This window comes from Salmo salar, unplaced genomic scaffold (assembly GCF_905237065.1).
Source record: "Salmo salar unplaced genomic scaffold, Ssal_v3.1, whole genome shotgun sequence".
NCBI classification, from domain to species: Eukaryota; Metazoa; Chordata; class Actinopteri; order Salmoniformes; family Salmonidae; genus Salmo; species Salmo salar.
In genome coordinates, this window is record NW_025548547.1 from 25,125 (window position 1) to 50,000 (window position 24,876).

The window sequence follows — 24,876 nt, forward strand, 5'->3', positions numbered from 1 at the left end:
TGTGTTTTACTATAGATAGACAACTGTGTATTACTATAGATAGAGAACTGTGTATTACTATAGATAGAGAATTGTGTATTAATATAGATAGACAACTGTGTATTACCATAGATAGAGAACTGTATATTACCATAGATAGAGAACTGTGTATTACTATAGAGAACGGTGTATTACCATAGATAGAGAACTGTGTATTACCATAGATAGAGAACTGTGTATTACCATAGATAGAGAACTGTGTATTACCATAGATAGAGAACTGTGTATTACCATAGATAGAGAACTGTGTATTACCATAGAGAACTGTGTCTTACTATAGATAGAGAACTGTGTATTACCATGGATATAGAACTGTGTATTACTATAGATAGAGAACTGTGTATTACTATAGATAGAGAACTGTGTATTAATATAGATAGAGAACGGTGTATTACCATAGATAGAGAACTGTGTATTACTATAGATAGAGAACTGTGTATTACTATAGATAGAGAACTGTGTATTACTATAGATAGACAACTGTGTATTACTATAGAGAACTGTGTATTACCATAGATAGAGAACTATGTATTACCATAGATAGAGAAATGTGTATTACCATAGATAGAGAACTGTGTATTACCATAGAGAACGGTGTATTACTATAGATAGAAAACTGTGTATTACCATAGACAACTGTGTATTACCATAGATAGAGAACTGTGTATTACCATAGAGAACGGTGTATTACTATAGAGAACTGTGTATTACTATAGAGACCTCAGTTTTACTATAGAGAACTGTGTATTACCATAGATAGAGAACTGTGTATTACTGTAGATAAAGAAATGTGTATTACCATAGAGAACTGTGTATTACCATAGAGAACTGTGTATTACTGTAGATAAAGAACTGTGTATTACCATAGAGAACTGTGTATTACCATAGAGAACTGTGTATTACTATAGATAGAGAACTGTGTATTACTATAGATAGAGAACTGTGTATTACCATAGATAGAGAACTCTGTATTACCATAGATAGAGAACTGTGTATTACTATAGAGAACGGTGTATTACCATAGATAGAGAACTGTGTATTACCATAGATAGAGAACTGTGTATTACCATAGATAGAGAACTGTGTATTACCATAGATAGAGAACTGTGTATTACCATAGAGAACTGTGTTTTACTATAGATAGAGAACTGTGTATTACCATAGAGAACAGTGTATTACCATGGATATAGAACTGTGTATTACTATAGATAGAGAACTGTGTATTACCATAGAGAACTGTGTATTACCATAGAGATCTGTGTATTACTATAGATAGAGAACTGTGTATTACCATAGAGAACTGTGTATTACCATAGAGATCTGTGTATTACTATAGATAGAGAACTGTGTATTACCATAGAGAACAGTGTATTACCTTAGAGAACTGTGTATTACCATAGAGAACTGTGTGTTACCATAGAGAACTGTGTATTACCATTGAGAACTGTGTATTACCATAGAGAACTGTTTGTTACTATAGAGAACAGTGTATTACCATAGATAGAGAACTGTGTATTACTATAGATAGAGAACTGTGTATTACCATAGAGAACTGTGTATTATCATAGAGAACTGTTTGTTACTATAGAGAACAGTGTATTACCATAGATAGAGAACTGTGTATTACTATAGATAGAGAACTGTGTATCACCATAGAGAACTGTGTATTACCATAGCTAGAGAACTGTGTATTGCCATAGAAAACTGTGTATTACCATAGAGAACTGTGTATTACCATAGATACAGAACTGTATATTACTATAGAAAACGGTGTATTACCATAGATAGAGAACTGTGTATTACCATAGATAGACAACTGTGTTTTACTATAGATAGACAACTGTGTATTACTATAGATAGAGAACTGTGTATTACTATAGATAGAGAACTGTGTATTACCATAGAGAACTGTGTATTATCATAGAGAACTGTTTGTTACTATAGAGAACAGTGTATTACCATAGATAGAGAACTGTGTATTACTATAGATAGAGAACTGTGTATCACCATAGAGAACTGTGTATTACCATAGCTAGAGAACTGTGTATTACCATGGAGAACTGTGTATTGCCATAGAAAACTGTGTATTACCATAGAGAACTGTGTATTACCATAGATACAGAACTGTATATTACTATAGAAAACGGTGTATTACCATAGATAGAGAACTGTGTATTACCATAGAGAACGGTGTATTACCATAGATAGACAACTGTGTTTTACTATAGATAGACAACTGTGTATTACTATAGATAGAGAACTGTGTATTACTATAGATAGAGAACTGTGTATTAATATAGATAGAGAACTGTGTATTACCATAGATAGAGAACTGTGTATTACTATAGATAGAGAACTGTGTATTACTATAGATAGAGAACTGTGTATTACTATAGATAGACAACTGTGTATTACTATAGAGAACTGTGTATTACCATAGATAGAGAACTATGTATTACCATAGATAGAGAACTGTGTATTACCATAGATAGAGAACTGTGTATTACCATAGAGAACGGTGTATTACTATAGATAGAGAACTGTGTATTACCATAGACAACTGTGTATTACCATAGATAGAGAACTGTGTATTACCATAGAGAACGGTGTATTACTATAGAGAACTGTGTATTACTATAGAGACCTCAGTTTTACTATAGAGAACTGTGTATTACCATAGATAGAGAACTGTGTATTACTGTAGATAAAGAACTGTGTATTACCATAGAGAACTGTGTATTACCATAGAGAACTGTGTATTACTGTAGATAAAGAACTGTGTATTACCATAGAGAACTGTGTATTACCATAGAGAACTGTGTATTACTATAGATAGAGAACTGTGTATTACCATAGACAACTGTGTATTACCATAGATAGAGAACTGTGTATTACCATAGAGAACGGTGTATTACTATAGAGAACTGTGTATTACTATTGAGACCTCAGTTTTACTATAGAGAACTGTGTATTACCATAGATAGAGAACTGTGTATTACTGTAGATAAAGAACTGTGTATTACCATAGAGAACTGTGTATTACCATAGAGAACTGTGTATTACTGTAGATAAAGAACTGTGTATTACCATAGAGAACTGTGTATTACCATAGAGAACTGTGTATTACTATAGATAGAGAACTGTGTATTACTATAGATAGACAACTGTGTATTACCATAGATAGAGAACTGTATATTACCATAGATAGAGAACTGTGTATTACTATAGAGAACGGTGTATTACCATAGATAGAGAACTGTGTATTACCATAGATAGAGAACTGTGTATTACCATAGATAGAGAACTGTGTATTACCATAGATAGAGAACTGTGTATTACCATAGAGAACTGTCTTACTATAGATAGAGAACTGTGTATTACCATAGAGAACAGTGTATTACCATGGATATAGAACTGTGTATTACTATAGATAGAGAACTGTGTATTACTATAGATAGAGAACTGTGTATTAATATAGATAGAGAACGGTGTATTACCATAGATAGAGAACTGTGTATTACTATAGATAGAGAACTGTGTATTACTATAGATAGAGAACTGTGTATTACTATAGATAGACAACTGTGTATTACTATAGAGAACTGTGTATTACCATAGATAGAGAACTATGTATTACCATAGATAGAGAAATGTGTATTACCATAGATAGAGAACTGTGTATTACCATAGAGAACGGTGTATTACTATAGATAGAGAACTGTGTATTACCATAGACAACTGTGTATTACCATAGATAGAGAACTGTGTATTACCATAGAGAACGGTGTATTACTATAGAGAACTGTGTATTACTATAGAGACCTCAGTTTTACTATAGAGAACTGTGTATTACCATAGATAGAGAACTGTGTATTACTGTAGATAAAGAAATGTGTATTACCATAGAGAACTGTGTATTACCATAGAGAACTGTGTATTACTGTAGATAAAGAACTGTGTATTACCATAGAGAACTGTGTATTACCATAGAGAACTGTGTATTACTATAGATAGAGAACTGTGTATTACTATAGATAGAGAACTGTGTATTACCATAGATAGAGAACTCTGTATTACCATAGATAGAGAACTGTGTATTACTATAGAGAACGGTGTATTACCATAGATAGAGAACTGTGTATTACCATAGATAGAGAACTGTGTATTACCATAGATAGAGAACTGTGTATTACCATAGATAGAGAACTGTGTATTACCATAGAGAACTGTGTTTTACTATAGATAGAGAACTGTGTATTACCATAGAGAACAGTGTATTACCATGGATATAGAACTGTGTATTACTATAGATAGAGAACTGTGTATTACCATAGAGAACTGTGTATTACCATAGAGATCTGTGTATTACTATAGATAGAGAACTGTGTATTACTATACATAGAGAACTGTGTATTACCATAGAGATCTGTGTATTACTATAGATAGAGAACTGTGTATTACCATAGAGAACAGTGTATTACCTTAGAGAACTGTGTATTACCATAGAGAACTGTGTGTTACCATAGAGAACTGTGTATTACCATTGAGAACTGTGTATTACCATAGAGAACTGTTTGTTACTATAGAGAACAGTGTATTACCATAGATAGAGAACTGTGTATTACTATAGATAGAGAACTGTGTATTACCATAGAGAACTGTGTATTATCATAGAGAACTGTTTGTTACTATAGAGAACAGTGTATTACCATAGATAGAGAACTGTGTATTACTATAGATAGAGAACTGTGTATCACCATAGAGAACTGTGTATTACCATAGCTAGAGAACTGTGTATTACCATGGAGAACTGTGTATTGCCATAGAAAACTGTGTATTACCATAGAGAACTGTGTATTACCATAGATACAGAACTGTATATTACTATAGAAAACGGTGTATTACCATAGATAGAGAACTGTGTATTACCATAGATAGACAACTGTGTTTTACTATAGATAGACAACTGTGTATTACTATAGATAGAGAACTGTGTATTACTATAGATAGAGAACTGTGTATTAATATAGATAGAGAACTGTGTATTACCATAGATAGAGAACTGTGTATTACCATAGAGAACAGTGTATTACCATAGAGAACTGTGTATTACCATAGAGAACTGTGTGTTACCATAGAGAACTGTGTATTACCATTGAGAACTGTGTATTACCATAGAGAACTGTTTGTTACTATAGAGAACAGTGTATTACCATAGATAGAGAACTGTGTATTACTATAGATAGAGAACTGTGTATTACCATAGAGAACTGTGTATTATCATAGAGAACTGTTTGTTACTATAGAGAACAGTGTATTACCATAGATAGAGAACTGTGTATTACTATAGATAGAGAACTGTGTATCACCATAGAGAACTGTGTATTACCATAGCTAGAGAACTGTGTATTACCATGGAGAACTGTGTATTGCCATAGAAAACTGTGTATTACCATAGAGAACTGTGTATTACCATAGATACAGAACTGTATATTACTATAGAAAACGGTGTATTACCATAGATAGAGAACTGTGTATTACCATAGAGAACGGTGTATTACCATAGATAGACAACTGTGTTTTACTATAGATAGACAACTGTGTATTACTATAGATAGAGAACTGTGTATTACTATAGATAGAGAACTGTGTATTAATATAGATAGAGAACTGTGTATTACCATACATAGAGAACTGTGTATTACTATAGATAGAGAACTGTGTATTACTATAGATAGAGAACTGTGTATTACTATAGATAGACAACTGTGTATTACTATAGAGAACTGTGTATTACCATAGATAGAGAACTATGTATTACCATAGATAGAGAACTGTGTATTACCATAGATAGAGAACTGTGTATTACCATAGAGAACGGTGTATTACTATAGATAGAGAACTGTGTATTACCATAGACAACTGTGTATTACCATAGATAGAGAACTGTGTATTACCATAGAGAACGGTGTATTACTATAGAGAACTGTGTATTACTATAGAGACCTCAGTTTTACTATAGAGAACTGTGTATTACCATAGATAGAGAACTGTGTATTACTGTAGATAAAGAACTGTGTATTACCATAGAGAACTGTGTATTACCATAGAGAACTGTGTATTACTGTAGATAAAGAACTGTGTATTACCATAGAGAACTGTGTATTACCATAGAGAACTGTGTATTACTATAGATAGAGAACTGTGTATTACTATAGATAGAGAACTGTGTATTACCATAGATAGAGAACTGTGTATTACCATAGATAGAGAACTGTGTATTACTATGGAGAACGGTGTATTACCATAGATAGAGAACTGTGTATTACCATAGATAGAGAACTGTGTATTACCATAGATAGAGAACTGTGTATTACCATAGATAGAGAACTGTGTATTACCATAGAGAACTGTGTCTTACTATAGATAGAGAACTGTGTATTACCATAGAGAACAGTGTATTACCATGGATATAGAACTGTGTATTACTATAGATAGAGAACTGTGTATTACCATAGAGAACTGTGTATTACCATAGAGATCTGTGTATTACTATAGATAGAGAACTGTGTATTACCATAGAGAACAGTGTATTACCATGGATATAGAACTGTGTATTACTATAGATAGAGAGCTGTGTAGGACTATAGAGAACTGTGTATTACCATAGTCATGGTTATAGAGGTGTAGTGTGATGGTGTCATGGTTATAGAGGTGTAGTGTGATGGAGTCATGGTTATAGAGGTGTATTGTGATGGAGTCATGGTTATAGAGGTGTAGTGTGATGGAGTCATGGTTATAGAGGTGTACTGTGATTGAGTCATGGTTATATGATGGAGTCATGGTTATAGAGGTGTAGTGTGATGGAGTCATGGTTATAGAGGTGTAGTGTGATGGAGTCATGGTTATAGAGGTGTATTGTGATGGAGTCATGGTTATAGAGGGTAGTGTGATGGAGTCATGGTTATAGAGGTGTAGTGTGATGGTGTCATGGTTATAGAGGTGTAGTGTGATGGAGTCATGTTATATGATGGAGTCATGGTTATAGAGGTATAGTGTGATGGAGTCATGGTTATAGAGGGTAGTGTGATGGAGTCATGGTTATAGAGGTGTAGTGTGATGGTGTCATGGTTATAGAGGTGTAGTGTGATGGAGTCATGTTATATGATGGAGTCATGGTTATAGAGGTATAGTGTGATGGAGTCATGGTTATAGAGGTATATTGTGATGGACTCATGGTTATAGAGGTGTAGTGTGATGGAGTCATGGTTATAGAGGTATATTGTGATGGAGTCATGGTTATAGAGGTGTAGTGTGATGGAGTCATGGTTATAGATGTGTATTGTGATGGAGTCATGGTTATAGAGGTGTAGTGTGATGGAGTCATGGTTATAGAGGTGTAGTGTGATGGAGCCCTGGTTATAGAGGTGTAGTGTGATGGAGTCATGGTTATAGAGGTGTAGTGTGATGGAGTCATGGTTATATAGGTGTATTGTGATGGAGTCATGGTTATAGAGGTGTAGTGTGATGGAGTCATGGTTATAGAGGTGTATTGTGATGGATTCATGGTTATAGAGGTGTATTGTGATGGAGTCATGGTTATAGAGGTGTATTGTGATGGAGTCATGGTTATAGAGGTGTAGTGTGATGGAGTCATGGTTATAGAGGTGTAGTGTGATGGAGTCATGGTTATAGAGGTGTAGTGTGATGGAGTTATGGTTATAGAGGTGTATTGTGATGGAGTCATGGTTATAGAGGTGTATTGTGATGGAGTCATGGTTATAGAGGTGTAGTGTGATGGAGTCATGGTTATAGAGGTGTAGTGTGATGGTGTCATGGTTATAGAGGTGTATTGTGATGGAGTCATGGTTATAGAGGTATATTGTGATGGAGTCATGGTTATAGAGGTGTAGTGTGATGGAGTCATGGTTATAGAGGTGTAGTGTGATGGAGTCATGGTTATAGAGGTGTACTGTGATTGAGTCATGGTTATATGATGGAGTCATGGTTATAGAGGTGTAGTGTGATGGAGTCATGGTTATAGAGGTGTAGTGTGATGGAGTCATGGTTATAGAGGTGTATTGTGATGGAGTCATGGTTATAGAGGGTAGTGTGATGGAGTCATGGTTATAGAGGTGTAGTGTGATGGTGTCATGGTTATAGAGGTGTAGTGTGATGGAGTCATGTTATATGATGGAGTCATGGTTATAGAGGTATAGTGTGATGGAGTCATGGTTATAGAGGTATATTGTCCTGGACTCATGGTTATAGAGGTGTAGTGATATGGAGTCATGGTTATAGAGGTATATTGTGATGGAGTCATGGTTATAGAGGTGTAGTGTGATGGAGTCATGGTTATAGATGTGTATTGTGATGGAGTCATGGTTATAGAGGTGTAGTGTGATGGAGTCATGGTTATAGAGGTGTAGTGTGATGGAGCCCTGGTTATAGAGGTGTAGTGTGATGGAGTCATGGTTATAGAGGTGTAGTGTGATGGAGTCATGGTTATAGAGGTGTATTGTGATGGAGTCATGGTTATAGAGGTGTAGTGTGATGGAGTCATGGTTATAGAGGTATATTGTGATGGAGTCATGGTTATAGAGGTGTAGTGTGATGGAGTCATGGTTATAGAGGCGTATTGTGATGGAGTCATGGTTATAGAGGCGTATTGTGATGGAGTCATGGTTATAGAGGTGTATTGTGATGGAGTCATGGTTATAGAGGTGTAGTGTGATGGAGTCATGGTTATAGAGGTATATTGTGATGGAGTCATGGTTATAGAGGTGTAGTGTGATGGAGTCATGGTTATAGAGGCGTATTGTGATGGAGTCATGGTTATAGAGGTGTATTGTGATGGAGTCATGTTATAGAGGTGTATTGTGATGGAGTCATGGTTATAGAGGCGTATTGTGATGGAGTCATGGTTATAGAGGTGTATTGTGATGGAGTCATGGTTATAGAGGCGTATTGTGATGGAGTCATGGTTATAGAGGTATAGTGTGATGGAGTCATGGTTATAGAGGTGTAGTGTGATGGAGTCATGGTTATAGAGGTGTAGTGTGATGGAGTCATGGTTATAGAGGTGTAGTGTGATGGAGTCATGGTTATAGAGGTATAGTGTGATGGAGTCATGGTTATAGAGGTGTAGTGTGATGGAGTCATGGTTATAGAGGTGTAGTGTGATGGAGTCATGGTTATAGAGGTATATTGTGATGGAGTCATGGTTATAGAGGTGTAGTGTGATGGAGTCATGGTTATAGAGGTGTAGTATGATGGAGTCATGGTTATAGAGGTATATTGTGATGGACTCATGGTTATAGAGGTGTAGTGTGATGGAGTCATGGTTATAGAGGTATATTGTGATGGAGTCATGGTTATAGAGGTGTAGTGTGATGGAGTCATGGTTATAGAGGTGTAGTATGATGGAGTCATGGTTATAGAGGTATATTGTGATGGAGTCATGGTTATAGAGGTGTAGTGTGATGGAGTCATGTTATATGATGGAGTCATGGTTATAGAGGTGTAGTGTGATGGAGTCATGGTTATAGAGGCGTATTGTGATGGACTCATGGTTATAGAGGTGTAGTGTGATGGAGTCATGGTTATAGAGGTATATTGTGATGGAGTCATGGTTATAGAGGTGTAGTGTGATGGAGTCATGGTTATAGAGGTGTAGTATGATGGAGTCATGGTTATAGAGGTATATTGTGATGGAGTCATGGTTATAGAGGTGTAGTGTGATGGAGTCATGGTTATAGAGGTGTAGTGTGATGGAGTCATGGTTATAGAGGTGTAGTGTGATTGAGTCATGGTTATATGATGGAGTCATGGTTATAGAGGTGTAGTGTGATGGAGTCATGTTTATAGAGGTGTAGTGTGATGGAGTCATGGTTATAGAGGTGTAGTGTGATGGAGTCATGGTTATAGAGTTGTATTGTGATGGAGTCATGGTTATAGAGGTGTAGTGTGATGGTGTCATGGTTATAGAGGTGTAGTGTGATGGAGTCATGGTTATATGATGGAGTCATGGTTATAGAGGTATAGTGTGATGGAGTCATGGTTATAGAGGTGTAGTGTGATGGAGTCATGGTTATAGAGGTATATTGTGATGGACTCATGGTTATAGAGGTGTAGTGTGATGGAGTCATGGTTATAGAGGTATATTGTGATGGAGTCATGGTTATATGATGGTGTCATGGTTATAGAGGTGTAGTGTGATGGAGTCATGGTTATATGATGGAGTCATAGTTATAGAGGTGTAGTGTGATGGAGTCATGGTTATAGAGGTGTATTGTGATGGACTCATGGTTATAGAGGTATATTGTGATGGAGTCATGGTTATAGAGGTGTAGTGTGATGGAGTCATGGTTATAGAGACGTATTGTGATGGAGTCATGGTTATAGAGGTGTATTGTGATGGAGTCATGGTTATAGAGGTGTATTGTGATGGAGTCATGGTTATAGAGGCGTATTGTGATGGAGTCATGGTTATAGAGGCGTATTGTGATGGAGTCATGGTTATAGAGGCGTATTGTGATGGATTCATGGTTATAGAGGTATAGTGTGATGGAGTCATGGTTATAGAGGTGTAGTGTGATGGAGTCATGGTTATAGAGGTGTAGTGTGATGGAGTCATGGTTATAGAGGTATATTGTGATGGAGTCATGGTTTTAGAGGTATAGTGTGATGAAGTCATGGTTATAGAGGTGTAGTGTGATGGAGTCATGTTTATAGAGGTGTAGTGTGATGGAGTCATGGTTATATAGGTGTAGTGTGATGGAGTCATGGTTATAGAGGTGTAGTGTGATGGAGTCATGGTTATAGAGGTATAGTGTGATGGAGTCATGGTTATAGAGGTGTATTGTGATGGAGTCATGGTTATAGAGGTGTAGTGTGATGGAGTCATGGTTATAGAGGTGTATTGTGATGGAGTCATGGTTATATGATGGTGTCATGGTTATAGAGGTGTAGTGTGATGGAGTCATGGTTATATGATGCAGTCATGGTTATAGAGGTGTATTGTGATGGAGTCATGGTTATAGAGGTGTAGTGTGATGGAGTCATGGTTATAGAGGTGTATTGTGATGGAGTCATGGTTATAGAGGTGTAGTGTGATGGAGTCATGGTTATAGAGGTGTATTGTGATGGAGTCATGGTTATAGAGTTGTAGTGTGATGGAGTCATGGTTATAGAGGTGTAGTGTGATGGAGTCATGGTTATAGAGGTGTAGTGTGATGGAGTCATGGTTATAGAGGTGTAGTGTGATGGAGTCATGGTTATAGAGGTGTAGTGTGATGGAGTCATGGTTATAGAGGCGTATTGTGATGGAGTCATGGTTATAGAGGTGTATTGTGATGGAGTCATGGTTATAGAGGTGTATTGTGATGGAGTCATGGTTATAGAGGTGTAGTGTGATGGAGTCATGGTTATAGAGGTATATTGTGATGGACTCATGGTTATAGAGGTGTAGTGTGATGGAGTCATGGTTATAGAGGTGGAGTGGGATGGAGTCATGGTTATAGAGCTGTAGTGTGATGGAGTCATGGTTATAGAGGTGTAGTGTGATGGAGTCATGGTTATAGAGGTGTATTGTGATGGAGTCATGGTTATAGAGGTGTATTGTGATGGAGTCATGGTTATAGAGGTGTATTGTGATGGAGTCATGGTAATAGAGGTGTATTGTATGGAGTCATGGTTATAGAGGTGTAGTGTGATGGAGTCATGGTTATAGAGGTGTAGTGTGATGGAGTAATGGTTATAGAGGTGTAGTGTGATGGAGTCATGGTAATAGAGGTGTATTGTATGGAGTCATGGTTATAGAGGTGTAGTGTGATGGAGTCATGGTTATAGAGGTGTAGTGTGATGGAGTCATGGTTATAGAGGTGTACCCTATGCTTGTTTTCTCCATCCATAGTTCCTCCATCCATAGTCCTTCCATCCATAGTCCTTCCATCCATAGTCCTTCCATCCATAGTCCCTCCATCCATAGTCCCTCCATGCATAGTCTCCTCCATCCATAGTCCCTCCATCCATAGTCCCTCCATCCATAGTCTCCTCCATCCATAGTCCCTCCATCCATAGTCCATCCATCCATAGTCCCTCCATGCATAGTCTCCTCCATCCATAGTCCCTCCATCCATAGTCTCCTCCATCCATAGTCCCTCCATGCATAGTCCCCTCCATCCATAGTCTCCTCCATCCATAGTCTCCTCCATCCATAGTCCCTCCATCCATAGTCTCCTCCATGCATAGTCCCCTCCATCCATATCCCCTGTCAGTCAGTCAGTCCACCCCACCGCTGCCTGCCTGCTGTGACCCAGTTGAATGATCACATGATGGCACTGAGCCACATGCTGATACTTCCTGAATGAGTTGTTATAGAGACTGCCTGTTTAAAGGTATTTACTATGCTCTCTGAGAGGTGGACAGTACACAGACATCCTCTCTCTCTCCATCCCTCTCTCTCCCCCCCTCTCTCTCTAGGACATTGAGGTGTTGATGTCGGAGGGGAATAAGTCGCGGACGGTGGCGGCCACCAATATGAATGAGGAGAGCAGTCGTTCCCACGCCGTTTTCAGCATCATCGTCACACAGACACTCTACGACCTGAAGTCTGGGGTCAGTGTCAGGGCACACACACACACACACCACCACCATGTCATCCCTCAGAACTCACACCACCATTTTACTTTAAAAGACAAGGATTCTCTTAATGACCTGTCGTTAGACAATACACAGTAATGTATCTTAACAACAGTTTGTGTTATTACTGTTGTAATGAGAGGTTAAAGGACTGACCTTTGAATTCAGAGCTTCTAACTACTAGCATATTAATCTCTCTTCGTTTGGTCTGTTTGGGGAATGTTTTGTGTGTGTGTGTGTGTGTGTGTGTGTGTGTGTGTGTGTGTGTGTGTGTGTGTGTGTGTGTGTGTGTGTGTGTGTGTGTGTGTGTGTGTGTGTGTGTGTGTGTGCAGAACTCAGGGGAGAAGGTGAGCAAGATGAGCCTGGTGGATCTGGCTGGTAGTGAGCGTGTGTCTAAAACTGGAGCTGCAGGGGAGAGGCTGAAGGAGGGCAGCAACATCAACAGGTAAGTCTCCTCCTGTTAACATCCAATACCTCTACTGTTTAGATGTCTCCTCCAGTTAACATCCAATACCTCTACTGTGTAGATGTCTCCTCCAGTTAACATCCAATACCTCTACTGTTTAGATGTCTCCTCCAGTTAACATCCAATACCTCTACTGTTTAGATGTCCCCTCCAGTTAACATCCAATACCTCTACTGTTTAGATGTCTCCTCCAGTTAACATCCAATACCTCTACTGTTTAGATGTCCCCTCCAGTTAACATCCAATACCTCTACTGTTTAGATGTCTCCTCCAGTTAACATCCAATACCTCTACTGTTTAGATGTCTCCTCCCGTTAACATCCAATACCTCTACTGTTTAGATGTCTCCGCCCGTTAACATCCAATACCTCTACTGTTTAGATGTCTCCTCCCGTTAACATCCAATACCTCTACTGTTTAGATGTCTCCTCCAGTTAACATCCAATACCTCTACTGTTTAGATGTCCCCTCCAGTTAACATCCAATACCTCTACTGTTTAGATGTCTCCTCCTGTTAACATCCAATACCTCTACTGTTTAGATGTCTCCTCCAGTTAACATCCAATACCTCTACTGTTTAGATGTCTCCTCCCGTTAACATCCAATACCTCTACTGTTTAGATGTCTCCTCCCGTTAACATCCAATACCTCTACTGTTTAGATGTCTCCTCCAGTTAACATCCAATACCTCTACTGTTTAGATGTCTCCTCCAGTTAACATCCAATACCTCTACTGTTTAGATGTCTCCTCCAGTTAACATCCAATACCTCTACTGTTTAGATGTCTCCTCCAGTTAACATCCAATACCTCTACTGTTTAGATGTCTCCTCCAGTTAACATCCAATACCTCTACTGTTTAGATGTCCCCTCCAGTTAACATCCAATACCTCTACTGTTTAGATGTCCCCTCCAGTTAACATCCAATACCTCTACTGTTTAGATGTCTCCTCCAGTTAACATCCAATACCTCTACTGTTTAGATGTCTCCTCCCGTTAACATCCAATACCTCTACTGTTTAGATGTCCCCTCCAGTTAACATCCAATACCTCTACTGTTTAGATGTCCCCTCCAGTTAACATCCAATACCTCTACTGTTTAGATGTCTCCTCCAGTTAACATCCAATACCTCTACTGTTTAGATGTCTCCTCCAGTTAACATCCAATACCTCTACTGTTTAGATGTCCCTTCCAGTTAACATCCAATACCTCTACTGTTTAGATGTCCCCTCCAGTTAACATCCAATACCTCTACTGTTTAGATGTCTCCTCCAGTTAACACCCAATACCTCTACTGTTTAGATGTCCCCTCCAGTTAACATCCAATACCTCTACTGTTTAGATGTCTCCTCCAGTTAACATCCAATACCTCTACTGTTTAGATGTCCCCTCCAGTTAACATCCAATACCTCTACTGTTTAGATGTCTCCTCCAGTTAACATCCAATACCTCTACTGTTTAGATGTCTCCTCCAGTTAACATCCAATACCTCTACTGTTTAGATGTCCCCTCCAGTTAACATCCAATACCTCTACTGTTTAGATGTCTCCTCCAGTTAACATCCAATACCTCTACTGTTTAGATGTCCCCTCCAGTTAACATCCAATAACTCTACTGTTTAGATGTCTCCTCCAGTTAACATCCAATACCGCTACTGTTTAGATGTCTCCTCCAGTTAACATCCAATACCTCTACTGTTTAGATGTCTCCTCCAGTTAACATCCAATACCTCTACTGTTTAGATGTCCCCTCCAGTTAACATCCAATACCTCTACTGTTTAGATGTCTCCTCCAGTTAACATCCAATACCTCTACTGTTTAGATGTCTCCTCCAGTTAACATCCAATACCTCTACTGTTTAGATGTCTCCTCCAGTTAACATCCAATACCTCTACTGTTTAGATGTTATGTTCAGGTAATGTAATGGGTCATATGATGATACAGTCACTGTAATACAAGAAGTTATCTTGAAACTGTGAAATCCTTTTTTTGACATGTTTTATTGGTTGATTATACTCAGATGCAAGACATGTATGTATGGATATATCATTGTGGTATGTTGAGTTTATTTCTCCCTGTGTGTGTGTGTGTGTGTGTGTGTGTGTGTGTGTGTGTGTGTGTGTGTGTGTGTGTGTGTGTGTGTGTGTGTGTGTGTGTGTGTGTGTGTGTGTGTGTGTGTGTGTGTGTGTGTGTGTGTGTGTGTGTGCAGGTCTCTTACCACACTGGGCTGTGTGATCTCTGCGCTGGCGGACCAGTCTGCGGGGAAGGGGGGGAAGAATAAGTTTGTTCCTTACAGAGACTCTGTCCTCACCTGGCTCCTCAAGGTCTGTGCTAACACACACCTCCTATCACTCTGGTCCTAGCTGTACTGTCTATTGATCAGGGTACTAACACACACCTCCTATCACTCTGGTCCTAGCTGTACTGTCTATTGATCAGGGTACTAACACACCTCCTATCACTCTGGTCCTAGCTGTACTGTCTATTGATCAGGGTACTAACACACACCTCCTATCACTCTGGTCCTAGCTGTACTGTCTATTGATCAGGGTACTAACACACCTCCTATCACTCTGGTCCTAGCTGTACTGTCTATTGATCAGGGTACTAACACACACCTCCTATCACTCTGGTCCTAGCTGTACTGTCTATTGATCAGGGTACTAACAGACACCTCCTATCACTCTGGTCCTCGCTGTACTGTCTATTGATCAGGGTACTAACACACCTCCTATCACTCTGGTCCTAGCTGTACTGTCTATTGATCAGGGTACTAACACACACCTCCTATCACTCTGGTCCTAGCTGTACTGTCTATTGATCAGGGTACTAACACACACCTCCTATCACTCTGGTCCTAGCTGTACTGTCTATTGATCAGGGTACTAACACACCTCCTATCACTCTGGTCCTAGCTGTACTGTCTATTGATCAGGGTACTAACACACACCTCCTATCACTCTGGTCCTAGCTGTACTGTCTATTGATCAGGGTACTAACACACCTCCTATCACTCTGGTCCTAGCTGTACTGTCTATTGATCAGGGTACTAACACACCTCCTATCACTCTGGTCCTAGCTGTACTGTCTATTGATCAGGGTACTAACACACCTCCTATCACTCTGGTCCTAGCTGTACTGTCTATTGATCAGTGTACTAACACCCCCTCCTATCACTCTGGTCCTAGCTGTACTGTCTATTGATCAGGGTACTAACACACACCTCCTATCACTCTGGTCCTAGCTGTACTGTCTATTGATCAGGGTACTAACACACACCTCCTATCACTCTGGTCCTAGCTGTACTGTCTATTGATCAGGGTACTAACACACACCTCCTATCACTCTGGTCCTAGCTGTACTGTCTATTGATCAGGGTACTAACACACACCTCCTATCACTCTGGTCCTAGCTGTACTGTCTATTGATCAGGGTACTAACACACACCTCCTATCACTCTGGTCCTAGCTGTACTGTCTATTGATCAGGGTACTAACACACCTCCTATCACTCTGGTCCTAGCTGTACTGTCTATTGATCAGGGTACTAACACACCTCCTATCACTCTGGTCCTAGCTGTACTGTCTATTGATCAGGGTAATAACACAGACCTCCTATCACTCTGGTCCTAGCTGTACTGTCTATTGATCAGGGTACTAACACACACCTCCTATCACTCTGGTCCTAGCTGTACTGTCTATTGATCAGGGTACTAACAGACACCTCCTATCACTCTGGTCCTAGCTGTACTGTCTATTGATCAGGGTACTAACACACACCTCCTATCACTCTGGTCCTAGCTGTACTGTCTATTGATCAGGGTACTAACACACCTCCTATCACTCCGGTCCTAGCTGTACTGTCTATTGATCAGGGTAATAACACACACCTCCTATCACTCTGGTCCTCGCTGTACTGTCTATTGATCAGGGTACTAACACACACCTCCTATCACTCTGGTCCTAGCTGTACTGTCTATTGATCAGGGTACTAACACACACCTCCTGTCACTCTGGTCCTCGCTGTACTGTCTATTGATCAGGGTACTAACAGACACCTCCTATCACTCTGGTCCTCGCTGTACTGTCTATTGATCAGGGTACTAACAGACACCTATCACTCTGGTCCTCGCTGTACTGTCTATTGATCAGGGTACTAACACACCTCCTATCACTCTGGTCCTCGCTGTACTGTCTATTGATCAGGGTACTAACACACCTCCTATCACTCTGGTCCAGGCTGTACTGTCTATTGATCAGGGTACTAACAGACACCTATCACTCTGGTCCTCGCTGTACTGTCTATTGATCAGGGTACTAACACACACCTATCACTCTGGTCCTCGCTGTACTGTCTATTGATCAGGGTACTAACACACCTCCTATCACTCTGGTCCTAGCTGTACTGTCTATTGATCAGGGTACTAACACACCTCCTATCACTCTGGTCCTAGCTGTACTGTCTATTGATCAGGGTACTAACACACACCTCCTATCACTCTGGTCCTAGCTGTACTGTCTATTGATCAGGGTACTAACACACACCTCCTGTCACTCTGGTCCTCGCTGTACTGTCTATTGATCAGGGTACTAACAGACACCTCCTATCACTCTGGTCCTCGCTGTACTGTCTATTGATCAGGGTACTAACACACACCTCCTATCACTCTGGTCCAGGCTGTACTGTCTATTGATCAGGGTACTAACAGACACCTATCACTCTGGTCCTCGCTGTACTGTCTATTGATCAGGGTACTAACACACACCTATCACTCTGGTCCTCGCTGTACTGTCTATTGATCAGGGTACTAACAGACACCTCCTATCACTCTGGTCCTCGCTGTACTGGCTATTGATCAGGGTACTAACACACCTCCTATCACTCTGGTCCAGGCTGTACTGTCTATTGATCAGGGTACTAACAGACACCTATCACTCTGGTCCTCGCTGTACTGTCTATTGATCAGGGTACTAACACACACCTATCACTCTGGTCCTCGCTGTACTGTCTATTGATCAGGGTACTAACACACCTCCTATCACTCTGGTCCTAGCTGTACTGTCTATTGATCAGGGTACTAACACATCTCCTATCACTCTGGTCCTAGCTGTACTGTCTATTGATCAGGGTACTAACACACCTCCTATCACTCTGGTCCTAGCTGTACTGTCTATTGATCAGGGTACTAACAGACACCTCCTATCACTCTGGTCCTAGCTGTACTGTCTATTGATCAGGGTACTAACACACACCTCCTATCACTCTGGTCCTAGCTGTACTGTCTATTGATCAGGGTACTAACACACACCTCCTATCACTCTGGTCCTAGCTGTACTGTCTATTGATCAGGGTACTAACACACCACCTATCACTCTGGTCCTAGCTGTACTGTCTATTGATCAGGGTACTAACAGACACCTCCTATCACTCTGGTCCTAGCTGTACTGTCTATTGATCAGGGTACTAACACACCTCCTATCACTCTGGTCCTAGCTGTACTGTCTATTGATCAGGGTACTAACACACCTCCTATCACTCTGGTCCTAGCTGTACTGTCTATTGATCAGGGTACTAACACACACCTCCTATCACTCTGGTCCTAGCTGTACTGTCTATTGATCAGGGTACTAACACACACCTCCTATCACTCTGGTCCTAGCTGTACTGTCTATTGATCAGGGTACTAACACACCTCCTATCACTCTGGTCCTAGCTGTACTGTCTATTGATCAGGGTACTAACACACACCTCCTATCACTCTGGTCCTAGCTGTACTGTCTATTGATCAGGGTACTAACAGACACCTCCTATCACTCTGGTCCTAGCTGTACTGTCTATTGATCAGGGTACTAACACACACCTCCTATCACTCTGGTCCTCGCTGTACTGTCTATTGATCAGGGTACTAACAGACACCTCCTATCACTCTGGTCCTAGCTGTACTGTCTATTGATCAGGGTACTAACAGACACCTCCTATCACTCTGGTCCTAGCTGTACTGTCTATTGATCAGGGTACTAACACACACCTCCTATCACTCTGGTCCTAGCTGTACTGTCTATTGATCAGGGTACTAACAGACACCTCCTATCACTCTGGTCCTAGCTGTACTGTCTATTGATCAGGGTACTAACAGACACCTCCTATCACTCTGGTCCTAGCTGTACTGTCTATTGATCAGGGTACTAACACACCTCCTATCACTCTGGTCCTAGCTGTACTGTCTATTGATCAGGGTACTAACACACCTCCTATCACTCTGGTCCTAGCTGTACTGTCTATTGATCAGGGTACTAACACACCTCCTATCACTCTGGTCCTAGCTGTACTGTCTATTGATCAGTGTACTAACACACCTCCTATCACTCTGGTCCTAGCTGTACTGTCTATTGATCAGGGTTGAAAAATGGCCCCAAAATGCACAGGTTTTCCACAAATACTGGTTGGAAGAGTCCCAGAATCAGGAGGGAATACGTGTCAATTCTGGAATCCCCCGAACCGAATTTGACATCCAATAGTTCTGGACAAAGAAAGTACCTTTAACATCCCTAATATTGATTGTTGGTCCTCGCTGTACTGTAGTAATGGAAGGAATATCAATAACAGTTCTTTCATGTTACAGAACCTACTGCTGTACTAGCTCATACTGTTCACATTCACCAACACTGAAGTCTACATTATAACTGTCTATCAATTCAACTGTTTGTTCCTATCCCTCCCTCGGTGTTGCCAGGACAACCTGGGTGGCAACAGTAAGACGTGTATGATCGCCACGGTGAGCCCAGCAGCTGATAACTACGAGGAGACGTTGTCCACGCTGCGTTACGCAGACCGCGCCAAGAGGATCGTCAACCACGCCGTCGTCAATGAAGACCCCAACGCACGGATCATCAGAGAGCTCCGGGAGGAAGTGGAGAAACTCAGAGTACAGCTCTCTCAGGCTGAGGTAGGAGACACACACACACACACACACACACATCCTGGCTGGTCCGTCCTGGCTGGTCCGTCCTGGCTGGTCCTTTTTGACTGGCCCGTCCTGGCTGGTCCGTTCTGGCTGGTCCGTCCTGACTGGTCCGTTCTGACTGGTCCGTCCTGGCTGTTCCGTTCTGACTGGTCCGTTCTGACTGGTCCGTCCTGGCTGGTCCGTTCTGACTGGTCCGTTCTGACTGGTCCGTCCTGGCTGGTCCGTTCTGACTGGTCCGTCCTGACTGGTCCGTTCTGACTGGTCCGTTCTGACTGGTCCGTCCTGACTGGTCCGTTCTGACTGGTCCGTTCTGACTGGTCCGTTCTGACTGGTCCGTCCTGGCTGGTCCGTTCTGACTGGTCCGTCCTGACTGGTCCGTTCTGGCTGGTCCGTCCTGACTGGTCCGTTCTGACTGGTCCGTCATGACTGGTCCGTCCTAACTGGTCCGTCCTGGCTGGTCCGTCCTGACTGGTCCGTCCTGGCTGGTCCGTTCTGACTGGTCCGTCCTGACTGGTCCGTTCTGACTGGTCCGTTCTGACTGGTCCGTCCTGGCTGGTCCGTTCTGACTGGTCCGTCCTGACTGGTCCGTCCTGGCTGGTCCTTTTTGACTGGCCCGTCCTGGCTGGTCCGTTCTGGCTGGTCCGTCCTGACTGGTCCGTTCTGACTGGTCCGTCATGACTGGTCCGTCCTGACTGGTCCGTCCTGGCTGGTCCGTCCTGACTGGTCCGTCCTGGCTGGTCCGTCTTGGCTGGTCCGTTCTGGCTGGTCCGTTCTGGCTGGTCCGTTCTGGCTGGTCCGTCCTGGCTGGTCCGTCCTGGCTGGTCCGTTCTGACTGGTCCGTGTGTGTCTCTGTGTGTCTATGTTCCAGTCTCTAAAGGCTCCAGAGCTGAAGGAGAGGCTTCAGGAGTCAGAGAAGCTGATCCAGGAGATGACTGTTACCTGGGAGCAGAAACTACGCAACACAGAGGAGATCGCTACGGTAACCTACACACTCACTCACATTCATTTAGCACATTCAAATCACATGGAAGCTTCTGCATCCGGACTAAACCGTTGGTAGTAAATGTCTGTGCAGAGGTAAAATGACTTGTATGTTTGTTATATTTCCACAGGAGCGTCAGCAGCAGCTAGAGAGTATGGGGATCTCCCTGGAGACGTCTGGGATCAAAGTTGGAGAGGACAAATGCTTCCTGGTCAACCTGAACGCAGACCCCGCCCTCAATGAGCTGCTGGTCTACTACCTAAAGGTACACAACCACAACACCAACATCAACCACAACACTAACCACAACCCCAACACCAACCACAACATCAACCACAATCACAACCCAACCACAACACTAACCACAACACCAACCACAACATCAACCCCAACACCAACCCCAACACCAACCACAACATCAACCACAACACCAACCACAACACCAACATCAACCACAACACTAACCACAACACCAACCACAACCACAACACCAACACCAACCACAACATCAACCACAACCACAACACCAATACCAACCACAACATCAACCACAACACCAACCACAACCACAACACCAACCACAACACCAACATCAACCACAACACTAAGCACAACACTAACCACAACCCTAACACCAACCACAACACCAACCCCAACACCAACCACAACATCAACCACAACACCAACCACAACACCAACATCAACCACAACACTAACCACAACACCAACCACAACCACAACACCAACCACAACACCAACATCAACCACAACACTAACCACAACACTAACCACAACCCCAACACCAACCACAACATCAACCCCAACACCAACCCCAACACCAACCACAACATCAACCACAACACCAACAACCCCAACACCAACCACAACACTAACCACAACACTAACCACAACCCCAACACCAACCACAACATCAACCCCAACACCAACCCCAACACCAACCACAACATCAACCACAACACCAACCACAACCCCAACACCAACCACAACATCAACCCCAACATCAACACCAACCACAACATCAACCACAACACCAACCACAACATCAACCACAACACCAACCACAACACCAACATCAACCACAACACTAACCACAACACCAACCACAACCACAACACCAACACCAACCACAACATCAACCCCAACATCAACCACAACACCAACCACAACATCAACCACAACACCAACCACAACACCAACCACAACACCAACCGCAACACCAAACCCAACACCAACCACAACACCAACCACAACACCAACACCAACCACAACACCAACCACAACACCAACCCTAACCGCAACACCAACCGCAACACCAACCACAACACCGACCACAACCCCAACCGCAACACCAACCACAACACCGACCACAACCCCAACCGCAACGCCAACCACAACCACAACACCAACCCCACCCTCAATAAGCTGCTGGTCTACTACCTAAAGGTACACAACACCGACCACAACACCGACCACAACACCAACCACAACACCAACACCGACCACAACACCAACCACACCTACAACACCAACCACAACACCGACCACAACCACAACACCAACCCCACCCTCAATGAGCTGCTGGTCTACTACCTAAAGGTACACAACCACAACACCAACCGCAACTCCAACCACAACACCAACTACAACCACAACAGCAACACCGACCACAACACCAACACCGACCACAACACCAACTACAACCACAACACCAACCACAACACCAACACCAACACCGACCACAACACCAACCACAACACCGACCACAACCACAACACCAACCCCACCCTCAATAAGCTGCTGGTCTACTACCTAAAGGTACACAACCACAACTACAACCACAACACCAACCGCAACACCAACCACATCACCAACCACAACACCAACCACAACACCAACCCCAACACCAACCACAACACCAACCACAACACCAACCACAACACCAACCCCAACACCAACCCCAACACCAACCACAACACCAACCACAACACCAACCACAACACCAACCACAACACCAACTACAAAACCAACCACAACACCAACACAACCCACAACACCGACCCGCCCTCAATAATCTGCTGGTCTACTACCTAAAGCTATTTCGATTTACACAGAAATCTATTTTTCATGATTATTTTGGTGTCCTCTAGAAAGCCTGGACTCAGGCTGGAAATAAAGCCTGGACTCAGAAGATGCAGTGGGTATTATTATGACAGTACACTTTGCTCAATAAAGAAGAGTAGTAAAGTCAGAGCTAGCAGCTATCAGTAAAGACAGAGCTAGTAGCTATCAGTAAAGTCATTGCTAGTAGCTATCAGTAAAGTCAGAGCTAGCAGCTATCAGTAAAGTCAGAGCTAGTAGCTATCAGTAAAGTCAGAGCTAGTAGCTATCAGTAAAGTCATTGCTAGTAGCTATCAGTAAAGTCATTGCTAGTAGCTATCAGTAAAGTCATTGCTAGTAGCTATCAGTAAAGTCATTGCTAGTAGCTATCAGTAAAGTCAGAGCTAGTAGCTATCAGTAAAGTCAGAGCTAGTAGCTATCAGTAAAGTCAGAGCTAGTAGCTACCAGTAAAGTCAGAGCTAGTAGCTATCAGTAAAGTCATTGCTAGTAGCTATCAGTAAAGTCAGAGCTAGCAGCTATCAGTAAAGTCAGAGCTAGTAGCTATCAGTAAAGTCATTGCTAGTAGCTATCAGTAAAGTCAGAGCTAGTAGCTATAATTAAAGTCAGAGCTAGTAGCTATCAGTAAAGTCATTGCTAGTAGCTATCAGTAAAGTCATTGCTAGTAGCTATCAGTAAAGTCATTGCTAGTAGCTATCAGTAAAGTCAGAGCTAGTAGCTATCAGTAAAGTCAGTGCTAGTAGCTATCAGTAAAGTCATTGCTAGTAGCTATCAGTAAAGTCATTGCTAGTAGCTATCAGTAAAGTCATTGCTAGTAGCTATCAGTAAAGTCAGAGCTAGTAGCTATCAGTAAAGTCAGAGCTAGTAGCTATCAGTAAAGTCATTGCTAGTAGCTATCAGTAAAGTCATTGCTAGTAGCTATCAGTAAAGTCAGAGCTAGCAGCTATCAGTAAAGTCTGTGTAGTAGACAGTACAGTAGGATAATGCTAGCCTGTAGTCTGTGTAGTAGGCAGTACAGTAGGATAATGCTAGCCTGTAGTCTGTGTAGTAGACAGTACAGTAGGATAATGTTAGCCTGTAGTCTGTATAGTAGGCAGTACAGTAGGATAATGCTAGCCTGTAGTCTGTATAGTAGACAGTACAGTAGGATAATGCTAACCTGTAGTCTGTGTAGTAGACAGTACAGTAGGATAATGTTAGCCTGTAGTCTGTATAGTAGACAGTACAGTAGGATAATGTTAGCCTGTAGTCTGTATAGTAGACAGTACAGTAGGATGATGCTAACCTGTAGTCTGTGTAGTAGACAGTACAGTAGAATGATGCTAGCCTGTAGTCTGTGTAGTAGACAGTACAGTAGGATAATGCTAGCCTGTAGTCTGTATAGTAGACAGTACAGTAGGATAATGCTAGCCTGTAGTCTGTATAGTAGACAGTACAGTAGGATAATGCTAACCTGTAGTCTGTAGTAGTAGACAGTACAGTAGGATAATGCTAGCCTGTAGTCTGTATAGTAGACAGTACAGTAGAATGATGCTAGCCTGTAGTCTGTATAGTAGACAGTACAGTAGGATAATGCTAACCTGTAGTCTGTATAGTAGACAGTACAGTAGGATAATGCTAACCTGTAGTCTGTATAGTAGACAGTACA

The 24,876-nt window shown here is 41.7% G+C and overlaps 1 protein-coding gene across 1 annotated transcript in view; it reads left to right on the forward strand.

Annotated features, from left to right (window-relative positions):
• Positions 1-24,876, forward strand: part of LOC106592223 (kinesin-like protein KIF13A) — a gene marked incomplete at its 5' end in the record, with an annotated part of 82,288 nt that overhangs the window by 2,594 nt on the left and 54,818 nt on the right. The window contains 6 exon segments of the mRNA XM_045712498.1: positions 12,523-12,657; positions 13,014-13,126; positions 15,356-15,470; positions 19,880-20,092; positions 20,979-21,089; positions 21,223-21,357. Of these exon segments, the coding sequence (XP_045568454.1) occupies positions 12,523-12,657; positions 13,014-13,126; positions 15,356-15,470; positions 19,880-20,092; positions 20,979-21,089; positions 21,223-21,357 (822 nt within the window).